Raw genomic sequence first — 14,961 nt, 5'->3', positions numbered from 1 at the left:
TGGATAAACCGCTGCAAGTGATCATGAGAAATCTTGATGGAGAAAAGGAAGAAGACTGGGGGTGAGCAAAGAACATGGAATTTCATACAAGGGAGATGGATGTTGCAAAGCACAGATGAGGACAACTTGAAGTCAAGGCAAGGCAAGATCCTCCAGAGAGGGCTGTGTGTCCAAATGAGAATGAGGTATAGCATGGAGGAGCAGCGAGAGTTCTCGGCAGTCAGCGTGGAGGCGGTGAGCAGATTAGCTCAGATCGCTCTCCTTCCTTCTCACACGGAGTCTAATTAATTCATCAGGGGATGATGGCTGGCATAATGCATTTTGACTTCAGCCAACACTTAACAATGCCCTGTGGATAATGTGGGCAAATGGGGGCTGTGTGTGAGCTTAGAAACTGCTGGAATGACTATGCAGAGTTCTGTGTATTAATGAGTTGATGTCAAATCCAGGAATATTCAGGACATGGGTCACTGCCCACAGTCATCTTCAGTTCCATATTTTCACCAATCAATGATTAAAAATTTATAAAGCATGAAACTATAGAGGAAAAAATATAGAGAAAATATTGATTACTAAAGTTGGAAGGAATGCTGGGTGGATTGGATAAAATAAGTAGTGCAGGAAACTACCAGCGTCTTTCCACCATCTCCAATGCTGTTCTCTCTCTTAAAAACAAAACAAAACAAAACAAAACCCAGTGAACTTAGTACATAAAAATAGCATCTCATTGTTTTAATTTGTATTTTTATTATTTGTAAGAGAGCAGTTGATCAAAGGTTTATCAGTCATCTGTATTCATGTTTTATATGATTTCCCTTTTCATAGAACTTATTCCTTTTGCTATCGAGGTATTTGTCTTTTCCTTATTGATCTGTAACACTCACTGTATGTTAACCGCTTGCTTAATTATTCTAAATATTTTACCCAGTTTTTCATTTGCCCTGTTAAGCTTGCTTGTGGTAGTTTTGGTATACAGAAGTGTGTGTGCTTTTTAATGTGGTCAGATCTCTCATTCTCTTATTTTCAGGTTTCTGCATTAGTAAATATGCTTAGAAAATAATTCTTAACCTATTTTAATATTAGATATATATTCACTTACATTTTGTTCTAATTCTTTGTTTTCAATTTAGGTCTTTAATCCATCTGGATTTTATTTTGGTATATAGTATAAGCTCTAATGATCAAAATTACTCTAAATGGTTAGCCAATTTTCTCAACACTAGTTATAAATAATGTATCATTCCCCCAGTGATGTGAAGCAGTAATAAAACAACAATAATTAACAATAGCTAACATTTGCTTATTGCTTACTCTGTGCTAGACAATGTTCTAACATGTATTAACTGATTTATTTCTCACAATAACTTAAAAAGTGGATACTATGGTTACCATTTCCATGTTACGTCATCCCTCTGTTGGGAAAATGAGGTATAGAATGGCTGAATAACTTGCCCAAAGTTACACAGTTAGGGAGTGGTGGTGACCAGATATAGGCTTGGACAACCTGACTCCGGTATTTAAGCTTTGAAATTATTGGATATACTTGGGTTTCTTTCTATGCTTTCTATTTGGTTCCCATGTATTCATTCCTTTGTTGACACTGTATTGTTTTAATATGTAGTAATTCAAGTCACTCCCCTAATTTATTTTTCTGTATTAATTTCTATTTTAGCCACGGTTCCTCCTTCCATTTTATAATAGGGCTTCTTAAAATGTCAAGGCCTTTTTCTTCTGAATACTAAAAGTAGCCAAACAATACAAGCCATGTGTTTCTAGAAAGCCTCTGACAACGCTTTCTAAGGTAACGGGTTTTGCAGGGCTCGTTAGCACGAGGTGTGTGCCTTTGGCAGTGCCCGCGACTCTGTAGAGCCTCCAGTAGAACCAGCCTGCTCTGACCCTGGTTGTAGAGATCGCAGCAGTGCCAGTGGTGGAGAGATGGTGAGGCTGAGCTGTCCAATATGCTAGCCACCAGCGACACGGGGCTACGGGGCATTTGAAACATAGACCTGAAGTTGCGCACTTGAAATGGTGTGATTGAGAAACTAAATTGTTATTTTAATTTAATTTTAATTTAGATTAAATAGCCATATTGCAGGTAGTAACTACCATATTGCACAGGGCAGATTAGATGATGAAAAAGTTCCATAGCTTGAACTGTTCTCAGATGTGCCTCATTCCCTGCCAGGGAAACACATCCTCTATGTTTTGAGGCCCTCACGTCCGCATTTTGCAGTAACAGCATTTTGCTTCTGCTGTTTTCAGCTCTTCCAAGGCAGTGCTGGAGTACCTGAGGGGCAGACTAAGCACACATGTGCGGCATTATTGAGAGGAGGGTACAGAACAATGAAATCAGTTGATATTCCAACAGTGACAACCACAGCAAATCATCTGTCACAGTTTGGACTTGGTTGTGCTCCCGTATATTTATTCCATGGCTTGGTGGTATTTTTATTTTTAATTTTATACATGCAGAGTCAGCAGCCTAGAACTTTTCAATATCTGGAAGCCCATTGCACACAAACTTCTGTTCTTCCAAAGAGGAACTTGAACTACTACAGCCCGAGGCCCCCTCACCATCAATCTGCTTATGCTGGAAAGGTCTGGGCTTGCACCCCTGACTTCTGGGGTGGGGGACACGGGGCCCACTCTGCTGCAGACAGAGCGAACTCAGATCTGCACTGGGAAAGCATGGTGCCGAGATCAAAAGCAAAGACTCTGGAGCCAGACAGTTTGGGTTTGAATCCTGGCTCTGTCATTTAGTAGCTGGTGACTTCGGGCAAGTTGCTTAACCATTCTGAGCCTTAGTTTCTTATCTGTGAAAGCGGAATAGTAATAATAGTACTCAGTGTACTATTATTATTTTAATCCCTGGTACTTTATTATAGTACCCATTGGGTGGTTAGGAGAGGTCATTAGAACAGTGTCTGGCACCTAGTAAGTGCTAAATAAGTTTCTGCAAATTAAAATGAGACCATTAGTTTAGAACATGATGCTCTGATTCACTTAGCCCAGGTGTACAACTCAAAGGTGGGTGTTCTCCAGTTTATAACCAGGGATCCCCGGGATTCGGCATGTAATGCAGCCTAAGTAGAACATACGTGTATCTTTCAAAGAGCTTTTACATCAATTTTCTTATTTTATCCTCATGGTAACCTATTGAGCAGAGCAGAGAGGTACCACCCTTGTTGATGTGTAGGGAAAATGACAGATGACTCTATCCCACAGAGATGATTTGTTTGCTATATTTGACTGCTGGAGCTAACTCATTTTTGGAGCAAAAATCCAAATGGCTTCAGAATGACTTCTTCCTCCAGGCAAAGGAGAACTGCCCATGAAAGTCTATCAAGTGTAATTGACTTGAGAGAGGACCAACAAAAGCAACACAGTGGCTGCCTTTGTAAGACCTACAAAATCAGCGTTTTCATCCCTTAGAACTTGAATGTGGCCTGGTTTTGTGCTTCCTTTTTAGAAATACCCTGGAGCTGTGTTTTCCTGAGGCCCTGTAGCCTCAGGGCCAACTCGGGGGGGCAAGAGGTGCTCTGTGCATTCTTGGACTGGTTTGTTAAGTGGCTCCAAGCTCTGGGTTACCAGGGGGGTGCCTCCAGGCACGGCTGTGTTCTATGCACGGTGCGTTCAGTGTGTGGTTCTGTCCCGCAGATTCGTCGCTCACACTGCAGCAGATGGTGGGCGTTGGGCTGGTCTCCATGGCTGTCGTGGTTGTGCTCGCATTCCTCTCCTTCCTAGCAGTGTGGTATGTGAGACCCATTTCTGAGAAATGAGTGGAACAGAGGGAGGATGGGGTTGGAGTCATGGAGAACAGCTGGGATTGAGCAGCGTCAAAGGGATGTGGGCGGAGGTTGTCCTGGGCTCAGTGGACACTAGCAGACAAAAGGCATGTAACTGCACTTCAGGGTAGAGGGTGATGCCGTCCTGTGGGGTCAGTGATGGCTGCCTGGGCCACTCACAGAGTGGTGGCGGATCTCCCATGTCACTTCCCGTGAGTGTGTGGGGGCTATTCATAGGGATGCACCATGGGAAAACCAAAGTGTGTCAATGGACTCTCTTCCTTCTCCATGTCTAGATTGCAGATGGGCGCTACGTGGGGAGGAGGCACTGCTGCTGGGGCAGGTGTTAGCACAGCAACTCGGGTGCCCGCACAGAGGCCCCATGTGGCTTCCATCCAGGTGTGTGTGGGCCTCCCAAATTTCTCCATTCCCTGCTTGGCCCCATTCCTGGATTCAAGATGGTGACTATTGCTGTGGAGTCCCCCAAAAGGAGGAAACTCAGGAATTGCTGTCTTCCCTGCTACACGACCGGTTCTGTATCTATGAACTTGAGACTCTTGATACACAATGTAATATTCACCACAGGCTACAGATCGTGTGGGCAATGCCTGCCTCTTCCTCTGAGTGATGCCTGAGAGTCGGCTCCTCTAGACATTGAATGCAAGAAAATCTGCGTCTTCCTCTATAATACCTCTGATAATTTATTAAGAATCCATTCTTTTACAATAAGCAATGAGATGGACTTAAGTTTGGGCTAAAATTTGACTTTATGAAGGAGATCATTGAAAAGCATAGAGAACATCGACATGAGCCAACTTGTCAAACACTTTAGAAGCAGTTCTTTTCCTAGAATTAATTGACATCTAATTAGAAAGTATACTAGCCTGGCCACTCCAGTAAGTTCCCTGCAATGTCTGTTTGACACAGCTCCATTTGTTGTCTATGTAATGTATTCAAAACCATAAGTCTTCATTCAGTAGAAATAGTCTGTGAGTTTAGACAGTTCTTTTCTTGCATATGAATGTTTATAGCAGCCTTGGTTAATTTTTGTTATTAGTGAGGGTCTCGTAAAAATGTTCAGTGGTCATGTGGCAACAATGGGTTGAAAGAGTAGCAAGCCCATGGCCAGAGTTGGTGTGTTCACAGGGAAGGGGGAACAATGTGGGTGACGTGATCATTCCTTTTATCTACAGCCTCAATAACCATGACTGTAACCTTATCATGAACTATGACACATTAGATAGAAGCAGTCCTGGGCCTATCGTCAATATGCTGAATTTACAGATGCAATGTAGGACCTTTGACTTTCATGGCCTGAATGAGTATTCTTTAACTTTCCTCCCCAACTGACAGGGTAACGCTAAGGCTCAGTAAAAACCAAATGGAGAAGAAAGACAGAGGCTTGTGCTTTCTCTAAGTAACCGCGATATCTCCTCTCCTCCCTCCTTCCCTCCCTTTTCAGGCCTGAAGAGTAAAAAGCTTGGGGAGGAAAAGGAGGATAGTTATACTGCACAACCTCAGGATGCAGCCTATGTAACATGGTCCTGAAATAATGCAATATTGCAGTCCTGAGAAAAAGGGACCGACGTGGTGGGCTCTTTCCGACGTGGTGGGCTCTTTCTGCCCTGTTCTCCACCGGCTTACGGGGCATTGGTGAAGGAAAGATTTGAGTAGGCGGTGCTTGTGGGCAGATGAGGAGACAGTAGCAACTATAGGAACAGATGGAAATGTCCATGAAGTTGCTCTGCCCTGAGGGTTCCGGCCCAAAGTGTATCCATCACTTGGGAAGAATCAGATAAAGGGACGTAATATCCTGACACTTGGGTGTTCAATGCCAGATGTCAGCCCCTGGCCCTTGCCCATATCAGGCAGAGTGCAGAATAATTGCGCTTTGTCCTCTGCAACTTAGAGTACAACTTCCAATCAACATTTAGAACCTTTCTTGCTCTCATCTCAGGTTGAATTATAGAGTAGAGCTCTCAATGAACTAATACAAATAGTTTTCTAGTTCTCATTTTTATGTGCAGCCATTCAAACTCATACTATTCTCACAGCTCTTGAATTAAATTCGGAATCATTACAAATTACTGTGATTACTATAGGGTAGGGTCTCTGATGAGTAAGGCTTTTCCTCAAAGCCTCCTCTATCCAAAGAGAGAATTTGAGCCTCCCCACCCTATTATTATTTTTTTTATAATTCTGTAAACACTATATGTGTCTATAGCCCCTCCCCACCCAAATTCCAGCTCTAGAATTAACTGCCAAAGAAGCTACAGTTGTCCACATGGGAACTTAGCATAATTGTCATTGAAAGGAAGAAATCTCACTTGCTTAGCATCAAAGTTTCTGGTTGAAATAACTGACTAAACATTAAGTAAAATGTACTTCTGACTAGGGTACAGAAATGTAAAAACAGTTCATGAAAGAGTACTAAAATAGCAAAAATATGGACTTTGAAACGTCCTCTAAATGTTCCAAACAATAATGGGAGATTTGCTCAGTGTTAATCCTTAAAGAAGCAGGTGCTGAGTATTTGCAAAAAGGATGTGCTATTTTTCTGCAGTTCTTTTCTAACAGTTTTCTGATAAACATGAAGACAGCTTTAAGTTTTCTAAATTCACCTGGTAGCTTTACCACAATACTGTTCTTTTTTTCCCTCTCAAGTGGATTCCTGGTTAAGGGGGAGGGGCCTCTCAGGAAATTGATAGTGGGTCTTCCTGGAAGAATGTGGGGTCCTTCTGTTGAAGGACTGGTCAGGTAGCACTGAGTTGGGTTATGAGTAAAAAAGCCAGATCCTAATGTGGAGATGGAGGAGAGATCTCCCCTATTAGCTGTCTTGAGGACAGTGAGTAGAGGTGAGCACTAATATCCATTCATTGGCTTCCTTCTAGACCAAGAATCAAAACTGGGGGGAGGGAGGGTTCCCTGATATGGAGCAGATTGTTCCTGGCCTCTGTGTTTGTGTGTGTGTGTGTGTGTGTGTGTGTGTGTATGTGTGTCCGTGCCCTCATGTTTTTTATTTATCTGCATCATAGTTTTTGTTTATACATTTTCTTTCTTTGCATGTTCACAACAGTTCTGTGTGGTGGCAAGGTTAGGGGTTATTGTTTTCCCCTTTTCAGAATGGAGAAATGGGTTCAGAAGGATACGTGACTTGAATTGTGGATCCAAGTTTTCTGACTGAAAGTCTAGTTCTCATTCCTGGGATTTAATAGGCCTTGAGCTAATTTTTGGACAGGCCTTTTGGTTCTTGGGAGAGTTGGGCTTTTACCTATCCAAACTGTATCTCTATATAGCTTACCTATATCATCTACATCTGTGTCTATATCTATCTATATGGAACCAGTGCCTTTACTATTATACATGTGTCTTTTTATATCTATCTTTTCACTAGAAGGTACTCTCCCTCCCCCCCCCCATCACTTCTAGAAGGGGCCACAAATGACCAAACAGATGGAGGTTAATTAGGAAAATAGGTAATAGTACACTTCTGACTCAAAACCTGAAATTGTAGCTGGGCACTTAAAACCAGAACAGAAGTGATTATCTTGAAATTCCACATTAGCTTGGGATAAAATTAATATTTAAATTGATTTTAAAGAAAATAAATAAGAATTCTCAATGCTCCCCCCCCTTTTTTTTTTTAAAGATTTTATTGGGGAAGGGGAACAGGACTTTATTGGGGAACAGTGTGTACTTCCAGGACTTTTTTTCCAAGTCAAGTTGTTGTCCTTTCAATCTTAGTTGTGGAAGGTGCTGTTCAGCTTCAAGTTGTTGTCCTTTCAGTCTTAGTTGTGGAGGGCGCAGTTCAGCTCCAGGTTCAGTTGCTGTTGCTAGTTGCAGGAAGTGCAGCCCACCATCCCTTGTGGGAGTTGAGGAATCAAACTGGCAGCCACCTTGTGGTTGAGAGCCCACGCTCCAGCCAACTGAGCCATCTGGAGCTCAGCGGCAGCTCAGCTCAAGGTACCCTGTTCAATCTTAGTTGCAGGGGGCGGAGCCCACCATCCCTTGCGGGAGTCAAGGAGTTGAACTGGCAACCCTGTGGTTGAGAGCCCACTGGCCCATGTGGGAACCGGCAGCCTTCGGAGTTAGGAGCATGGAGCTCTAACCGCCTGAGCCACCGGGCCGTCCCATCAATGCTCCCTTTTTATTGCTTATTTCACATTCTGATTTTCTAAACCTTCTTCTATTTTTCCATTCTGTTGATCTAAGAGAAGACCAGAAGTAGGCAATCAAATAGTGTTTTAAGGAACTTTTGCTTACCCCAACCATGGTTGGTTAAACTGAGTGTCTGATTATGGTGAGGAAAGAAGGTGTGGCTTTTTCTGTGCCCAAGTTTGTGCATGGGTGATACAATGAAGCAAATCAATTAAAAAAGGAGTGTATACTCATTGTTTCGGGAGAGAGAGAGAGAAGGGGTGGGGGATAAATCATTTTGGTGGTGGTGGTGTGTGTGTGTGTGTGTGTGTGTGTGTGTGTGTGTGCGCAAGCGTATCCATACTTTTTGGCACACACCCCCTTTTTTTTAAATCTAAATTGAGTCAAATATGCATGTAGTTTGTAACATGTTTCTTTCATTCATGAACATATCCTGGACATATTTTGATAATAATAATTGCATTGAAAGTTTGTATCATAATTTATTTAACCAGTACTCCATTGTGCATTTAGAATGTTTCTGATGTTTACTGTCTTTATACAAGTCTGCATAGTTGTATGCAATTATCACTTAGGTTGAATTTCTAAAAGTGAAATTGTTGGAATGAAAACCACTATATACATTTTATATTTACTACATATTGTCAAAGGAATGTCACACAAAGTTTATACCAGCTTATACTCACCAACAGAAAGCCTCAACACTACTGGACATTGTTGATATCTTTAACTTTGATTAATCTGGTAGGTGAAAAATGATGTTTCAGTGTATTGTTTGCATTTCTCTATTTTGCAGGTTGATTAGTCATTTGTAATTCTGTCTTGGCGAATTGCCTTTTTTCTCAGTACTTGGCTTATTTGTCTTTTATTGATTTGAAAAAGTTCTTTGTATCAAAATAATTTTCTTAACTGTCATATATTTTGTAAACAAATTTTCTAGTTTATCATTTCCCTTGGCCTGTTTGTATCATACATTGCCACACAAAAACTTTAAATTTGTATTGTCAAATTTATCAGTCTTTTTCCTTATGTATTTTGCGTTTGGTGCCATGCTTAGAAGTACTTCCAAGCTCAATGTAATAAATATAATTCATCAGTTTTAAAAAACTTTTAAATATTTAATCCATCTGAAATTTATTTTAGCATAATGAGTGACATTGGGAGGATTTTTTTTAAAGTTTATTGGGGTGACAATTGTTAGTAAAGTTACATAGGTTTCAGGTGTACAATTGGGGGGATCTTTTTGTATTGTTTTGCCAGTTGTCCTATTAATGTTCATTGACTGTTATTTTTCCCCCTAGTGATTTGAATCATATACTGAGTCATTTACTAAAGTCTATTTCTGGACTTTGTCTTTTGTTCTATTGATCTATTTCTGTGCCAATACCACCTGCTATAACTGTAGAATAGGTTTTTTATACCAAGTAAAAGTAAGTTTCTATTTTTTTTCTGTTAATTCTCAGAGTGTTCTCAGCTTTTGTTATATACTCATTAATATATACATATTTATTACAAATAAGCTAAAGAATTATTAGGTCAAGTTACCCCCAAAATCTTAATATTTTTCTTGGGGATGAGTTAAATAAAGAGTGCTCCTATTCCAAAACATGATATGTGTCTCCATTTAATTTTTGTGTGTGTCTGTGTCTAGAGTATTCTAGTTTTCAACTTACAAGATAATTCATGCTTACTTTTTGTTGTGTATGCGTAAATATTTTATATTTTGTTATCTTGAGTCACAACCTTGGCTCCTGACCCTGAAAGTGCACCCCACAACCTCTAACTGCTGCCATTGTTGCAGTTTTCTTTCCCTGGAAGTCTGCCTTTGGTGGGAAGTCACATCAAGATGGCTCCTCCGGCACAATTATTTTCCAGAGTATCAACTTGACCCATCAAAATGCCTAGATCCTTGCCATACCAAATGGAGGGTTGCCCCACGGATAGCTGCAACCACACATTGCTTTTTTTAACCCATCAGATACTTTACCCTGTGGAAGTGTGGCTTGCTTCAGTGTGGTTCCCACATGTTTTGTTCTGCTGTTGGCCTGACAGCCTCAGTTTCTCCACCATTGGGTTGCTTATCCTTGGAATCAGATACCAGGCCACTGTGTCCGCCAAAGCTTTAGGAGACAGAGTCAAATTCTCTGAGTGGAGGTCCCCTTGAAGCTCCTCTTTCCAGGATTGCACTGAGGAAGACCCCTTCGCCTCTGCCATTGTGGTGGGGGTCAGAAAATTCTCATCACACCAACAGCTTTCTCCAAAGAACTTTTTTCTTTTGACCTTTTCCATTTAAACCATGTTCTATCCTGGGAATTGGGGCTAAGGATCACAAGACCACTTGGAAATCCTCACTTTAGAATATGGAAGTACTTGCAACCTATTATTTTCTTCTCAGGTTTTTGGATCTTTGGTGAAAACAAAATAAAAAGAGTCTAAATTGGGGCCAAAGCATACGAAAATATAGTTCACAGAAAAAGAAATGCAAATCACTCTTAAATGTAAGTTGTTCAACCTCACTTTTATTTTATATTTTATTTTGGAATATTAGGGAACAGTGTGTTTCTCCAGGGCCCATCAGCTTCAATCTAGTTGTGGAGGGCGCAGCTCAGCTCCAAGTCCAGTCGCCGTTTTCAATCTTTGGTTGCAGGGCACGCAGCTCACCATCCTATGCGGGAATTGAACCGACAGCCTTGTTGAGAGCTCGCGCTCTAACCAACTGAGCCATCCAGCTACCCCTCCAGAAGCTTGTTGTCTTCAATCTAGTTGTGGAAGGTGCAGCTCACTGGCCCATGTGGGAATGGAACCAGCAGCTCTGTTGTTCAGAGCTTGCGCTCCAACCAACTGACCCATCCAGCCGCCCTCAACCCCACTTTTAAGAGATACAAATTAGTGAGATAATCACTTTTCACCTGTCAATTTGGGGGAAATCCAAAAGTTGAATAACACCCTCTGTTTTGAGGCTATGGGGAAGCCGGCACTCAAACATTGTTAGAGTCCAGAAGGGTACGACCTCTATGCCTTTGTCTAGGTACCTTTGTTCTTCAAACCTGCAGTCTCTTTTCTGGGACCCATCCTATGGGTTCACCTGCACACGTTCAAAATGACTCATATTCAGGGTTACTCACCGTGACATAGTGTATAGTACCAAAAGCTTAGAAACAACTCAAATGCCTCTCAGGAGGAAACGAGGTCAATGACCTAGGACACTTCCAGGTACACAATGGAACATTCTGCAGCTGTGAAAAAGGAATGAGAAAGCACTCTCTCAGGTGTACTGTTTGAGTGCAAGATGGAGGACAGTGCCTGCGGTATGCCATCTTTGTGTGAGGACGAGGGGGAATGAAAATATCTATTGTACATAAGGAAACACTGGAAAATTAACAATGAATTAGTGAAAATGGTTACAAATGGAGCAAGGGAGGAAGGGGTGGAGGTGGAGAGGGTGAAAGTGAGTCGTTTGAGCGCTTGTGTTATTTTGAGTTTAAACATGTAAGTATGTTACTCCAAAAACATAAAATAAGAAAAAGCGTTCCCTGTGATGGCCTCTTCCACGTACGTTGAATCAGAATCTGATGGGTACTGCTTGGCTTCCTTCCCAATCCAAACCCAAGACACTTAAGATTTGGATAAGATTGGTTTCACTCCCCATTCCAAAACTGATGAAGCATCCAGTGCTGTCTATTGAGATTTCTGAGGCTTCCATGAAGGGGTAGCGTGGATGTCTTACATTCCCTTGATCAACTTTCGGGCCTCATTTCTGTTTCCTGTGAATTTGTTCAGTTGATTGATCATCTCGCCCTCCTGTGTGAGTCCCTGTTCCACCTGCATTGACCCACTTGTGGAACTCAGCTCCTTTCCATGATTTCTATTCAAAATTGTACTAAGGATTTTGGTCATTTAGATAATGTGAATGGAGAGTGTGTTAGTGTCCCATCAATGCTGTAAATATTGCCACAAACTTTGTGGCTTACAGCCACACACATTTATTATTTTACAGTTCTGGAAGTCAGAAGTCTGTCATGAGTCTCACTGTGCTAAAGTCAAGGTGTTGGCAGAGCTGTATTCCTTCTGGAAGCTCTCAGAAGAATCCATTTCTTTGACTTTTAGAAGCTTCTAGAACCTGTCTACATTCCTTAGTTTGGCCTTTCCTCTAACTTCAAAGCCAACTGTGTGGCTTCTTCAAATTTCTCTCTGATTCTGACCTTCTTGACCCTGCTCTTTTCACTTTTAAGGATCCTTGTGATTACGTTGGACCTACCAGGAAAATCCAGGATAATCTCCCTATCTCAAGATTCTTAACTTAATCACACCTACAAAGTTCCTTTTGCCATGGAAGGTAACATATTCTCAGGTACTGGGATTAGTGTATGGACGTTTTTTGTGGCCATTCTGTGTGCTGCAGAGTATTCTATTTCAGGTATGCAAACAATTAAAAGTGCATATTAGTTATCCCTGTTCTTCAAAGTTCTCATCCATTCCCATCTTCATTCTTTATCAAATCCCCTAAATTCCTGAAATGCAGAACAATTTAGCTGTCTTATCTGTCTGTCTATCTATCTATCTATCTATCTATCTATCTATCTATCTATCTATCTATCTATCATCTATATTTTGCTAAGCATCCACCTTTACCCAAATAGTTTACCAAAGTATTTTTTTAAACAAAATACTTCCTAAGAATTCTGTTGTCAGTTGTTAACTTAAACTTTACATTTTTTGACCTTCCTTCTGAAAATTTCCCAGAGATTCTGATTATTGAGTGCATTCTTCCTTTTGCACAGTGCTGATTCAGATTTCTTAAAAAAAAAATTTTGTAAACCTTTGGTAATGTGATTTTGGGAGATAACTAGAAACTAGGAGGTGAAATACTTGTAAGAGAATCATAGCAGGCTATGCTCATACACGTGTATTAATTTTCTATTGCTGTGTAACAAACTGCCACAAACTTAGTGGCTGAAAACAGTGCACATTTATTATTATCTCCCAGTTTCTATGGGTCAGGAATCCAGGTTTAGTTTAGTTGGATCCTCTACTCACGGGATCACAAGTCTGCAATCAAGGTGTTGGCTAGGTTGCCTTTTCATCTGAAGGCTCAACTGGGGAAGATTTCTCGTCCTTCAGATTGTTGGAAGAATTCAGTTCCTTGTGGTTGTATGGCCGATGGTCACAATTTTTTGCTGGCTGTCAGCTGGAGGCTGTCCTCAGGTCCTAGATGCCACTGCAGTGCCTGGAGGCCATCTGCTTTTATTTGCCATGTGAGCTTTCTGAACACAGCTGCCTAATTTATCAAGTCAGCAGGGAGAATCTCTGTGTGGAGGGCCCAATCCCTCTTTTAAGGGGCTTTCATCTGATTAAGTCAGGCCCACCCAAGGTAATCTCTCTTTTAACTAAGTAAAAGTCAAAGAACAATGGAACCTTAATTATATCTGCAAAATCCCTTCACCTTTATTATATTCTGTTGGCTAGAAGTAAGTTGCACTCAGGGGGAAAGGATTATACAGGCTGTGAACACCAGAGGGCAAGGGTTGCGAAGGCCATCTTAGAATTGTCTTTACCATAAGTTACTAAAGAAAAAAATCAATTATAAACTTTAAACTCCATCACAATAGTTCCTGGGTCCTTCTGACAGGGCTGTTTGACTTGATAGCAAAAGCCTAGGGAATAATTCTATTCTCTCTAGGGAGAGGTGCCAACGCTGCCAGGAATGGAAATGGCCAATGGCCCAGAGATTTTAGGAAACCAACTGGGTCTGTCAGCCTGTTTTCTCACCTTTGACTGAATGCATTCATTTGAATGAGGCACAGAGATTTGGGGGAAGGAAAGGGCACCATTTCTCTCAATCCATGTGTTTGTGTCCCATATCCTATTTTGCAGATATGATTAAGTGTCCACATTTGTTGCCTTTGGGTTAGCAGGATTCAGGATGTGTGAGTTTGGCCTGCAAAAGTCTATCTCTGCCAAACTCACGAGAACCTAGTGTGTGGCCCAGAAGGATTAGTTCTGTCCTGTAGCGCCCGGAAGTGGCTACCCTGCGTCTTGGTGGACTGGGCAGGGTAAAGCAACATTGACTAGGTTCAGGGTTTCCAGAGGGTGGTGGGAGCTTCAGGGACCAGAGTCCGAGTGCACAGAGGTCCCCAGGACCCTCCCTACCGTCAAGACTTGGCAGTAGATGTGTGCAGCAGAGAATGGCTGGGACTGAGGGGAAAACACTTACAGCTCTTAGCCAAGAGCCGTGACTCCCTCTGTCCAAAGTGGCTTCCAGTGAAGAGCAAACCCAAGAAACTGAAAGATGGCTCAGTTCCAAGAGCCCAAGGGAACTTGGGTTGTCATGGGATCATCACTGTGGCTTGAAATCTCACAGAAATGACTCCAGGGTTTGCAGGGGCTTTGCTGTGCTGACAGGGACAGCCTTGAGGCTCTCTGCCACGCTGTTTTCTGACTAAAGAAGGGCAGTTCCCAGGAGATGGGAATCGTTGTCAGAGAACCTAGAGGGGCAGCTGCTGGGCAGTGCATCTCTTGCCCTCAACAAGGAAGACAGTGGCCTGCTCCTGGCCAGAGCATGTCAATGGCCACCTTGCCTGTAGCCCTGTAGGGAGATGGTGCATGGAGCTCTCAGACCCGAAGACGCCATCCTGTCTCCAGTTTGCTGCCAAGGGCACAAAGAAGCCGAGTCTGACTTGCCTGCCTCTGATCTGTGTTCCTGAACATTCTTCCTGGATTTCTTGTGGAAAATTAATACCTAGCCATCCAGTCTGAATACCTGAGTTTGGTGCATCTTAAAGACTTCGCTGGATTAGATGGAGATTGAAGGAACTCCACAAAGGCAAAAGGAGCAGCCCCCCTACTGATCTCGCAAGACTACATCTCTCAGGCTCTAGCTGTAACATATCTCTTGTGTCAGCCACTTTCCTCCATTTCCCCTCTTTTCTACAGCCACTTCTCTGGCTTCCTGTTCCTCAGTGTGCAGGCTGCTGCTGCAGACCCCTGTAGACCTCTGTAGAGAGGCCACTCTGACTGG

At 42.1% G+C, this 14,961-nt stretch overlaps 1 protein-coding gene across 2 annotated transcripts in view; it reads left to right on the top strand.

Moving 5' to 3' along the window:
- Positions 1–9,545, top strand: part of SUSD1 (sushi domain containing 1) — a 113,057-nt gene extending 103,512 nt beyond the window's left edge. For both annotated transcript variants that reach the window (XM_081067550.1, XM_081067549.1), the window contains exons 16-17: positions 3,658–3,751; positions 4,082–9,545. In XM_081067550.1, coding sequence (XP_080923676.1) covers positions 3,658–3,751; position 4,082 — 95 coding nt within the window. In that variant the 3' untranslated portion in view covers positions 4,083–9,545. The remainder of the gene's footprint in view (positions 1–3,657; positions 3,752–4,081) is intronic.
- The last annotated feature ends 5,416 nt before the right edge of the window (positions 9,546–14,961 follow it).

The sequence above is a fragment of the Rhinolophus hipposideros genome (genome assembly GCF_964194185.1).
Source record: "Rhinolophus hipposideros genome assembly, chromosome: 11".
Lineage (NCBI taxonomy): Eukaryota > Metazoa > Chordata > Mammalia > Chiroptera > Rhinolophidae > Rhinolophus > Rhinolophus hipposideros.
The sequence above is the reverse complement of the archived record's forward strand: the minus strand, read 5'-3'. Positions and strand labels throughout refer to the sequence as shown.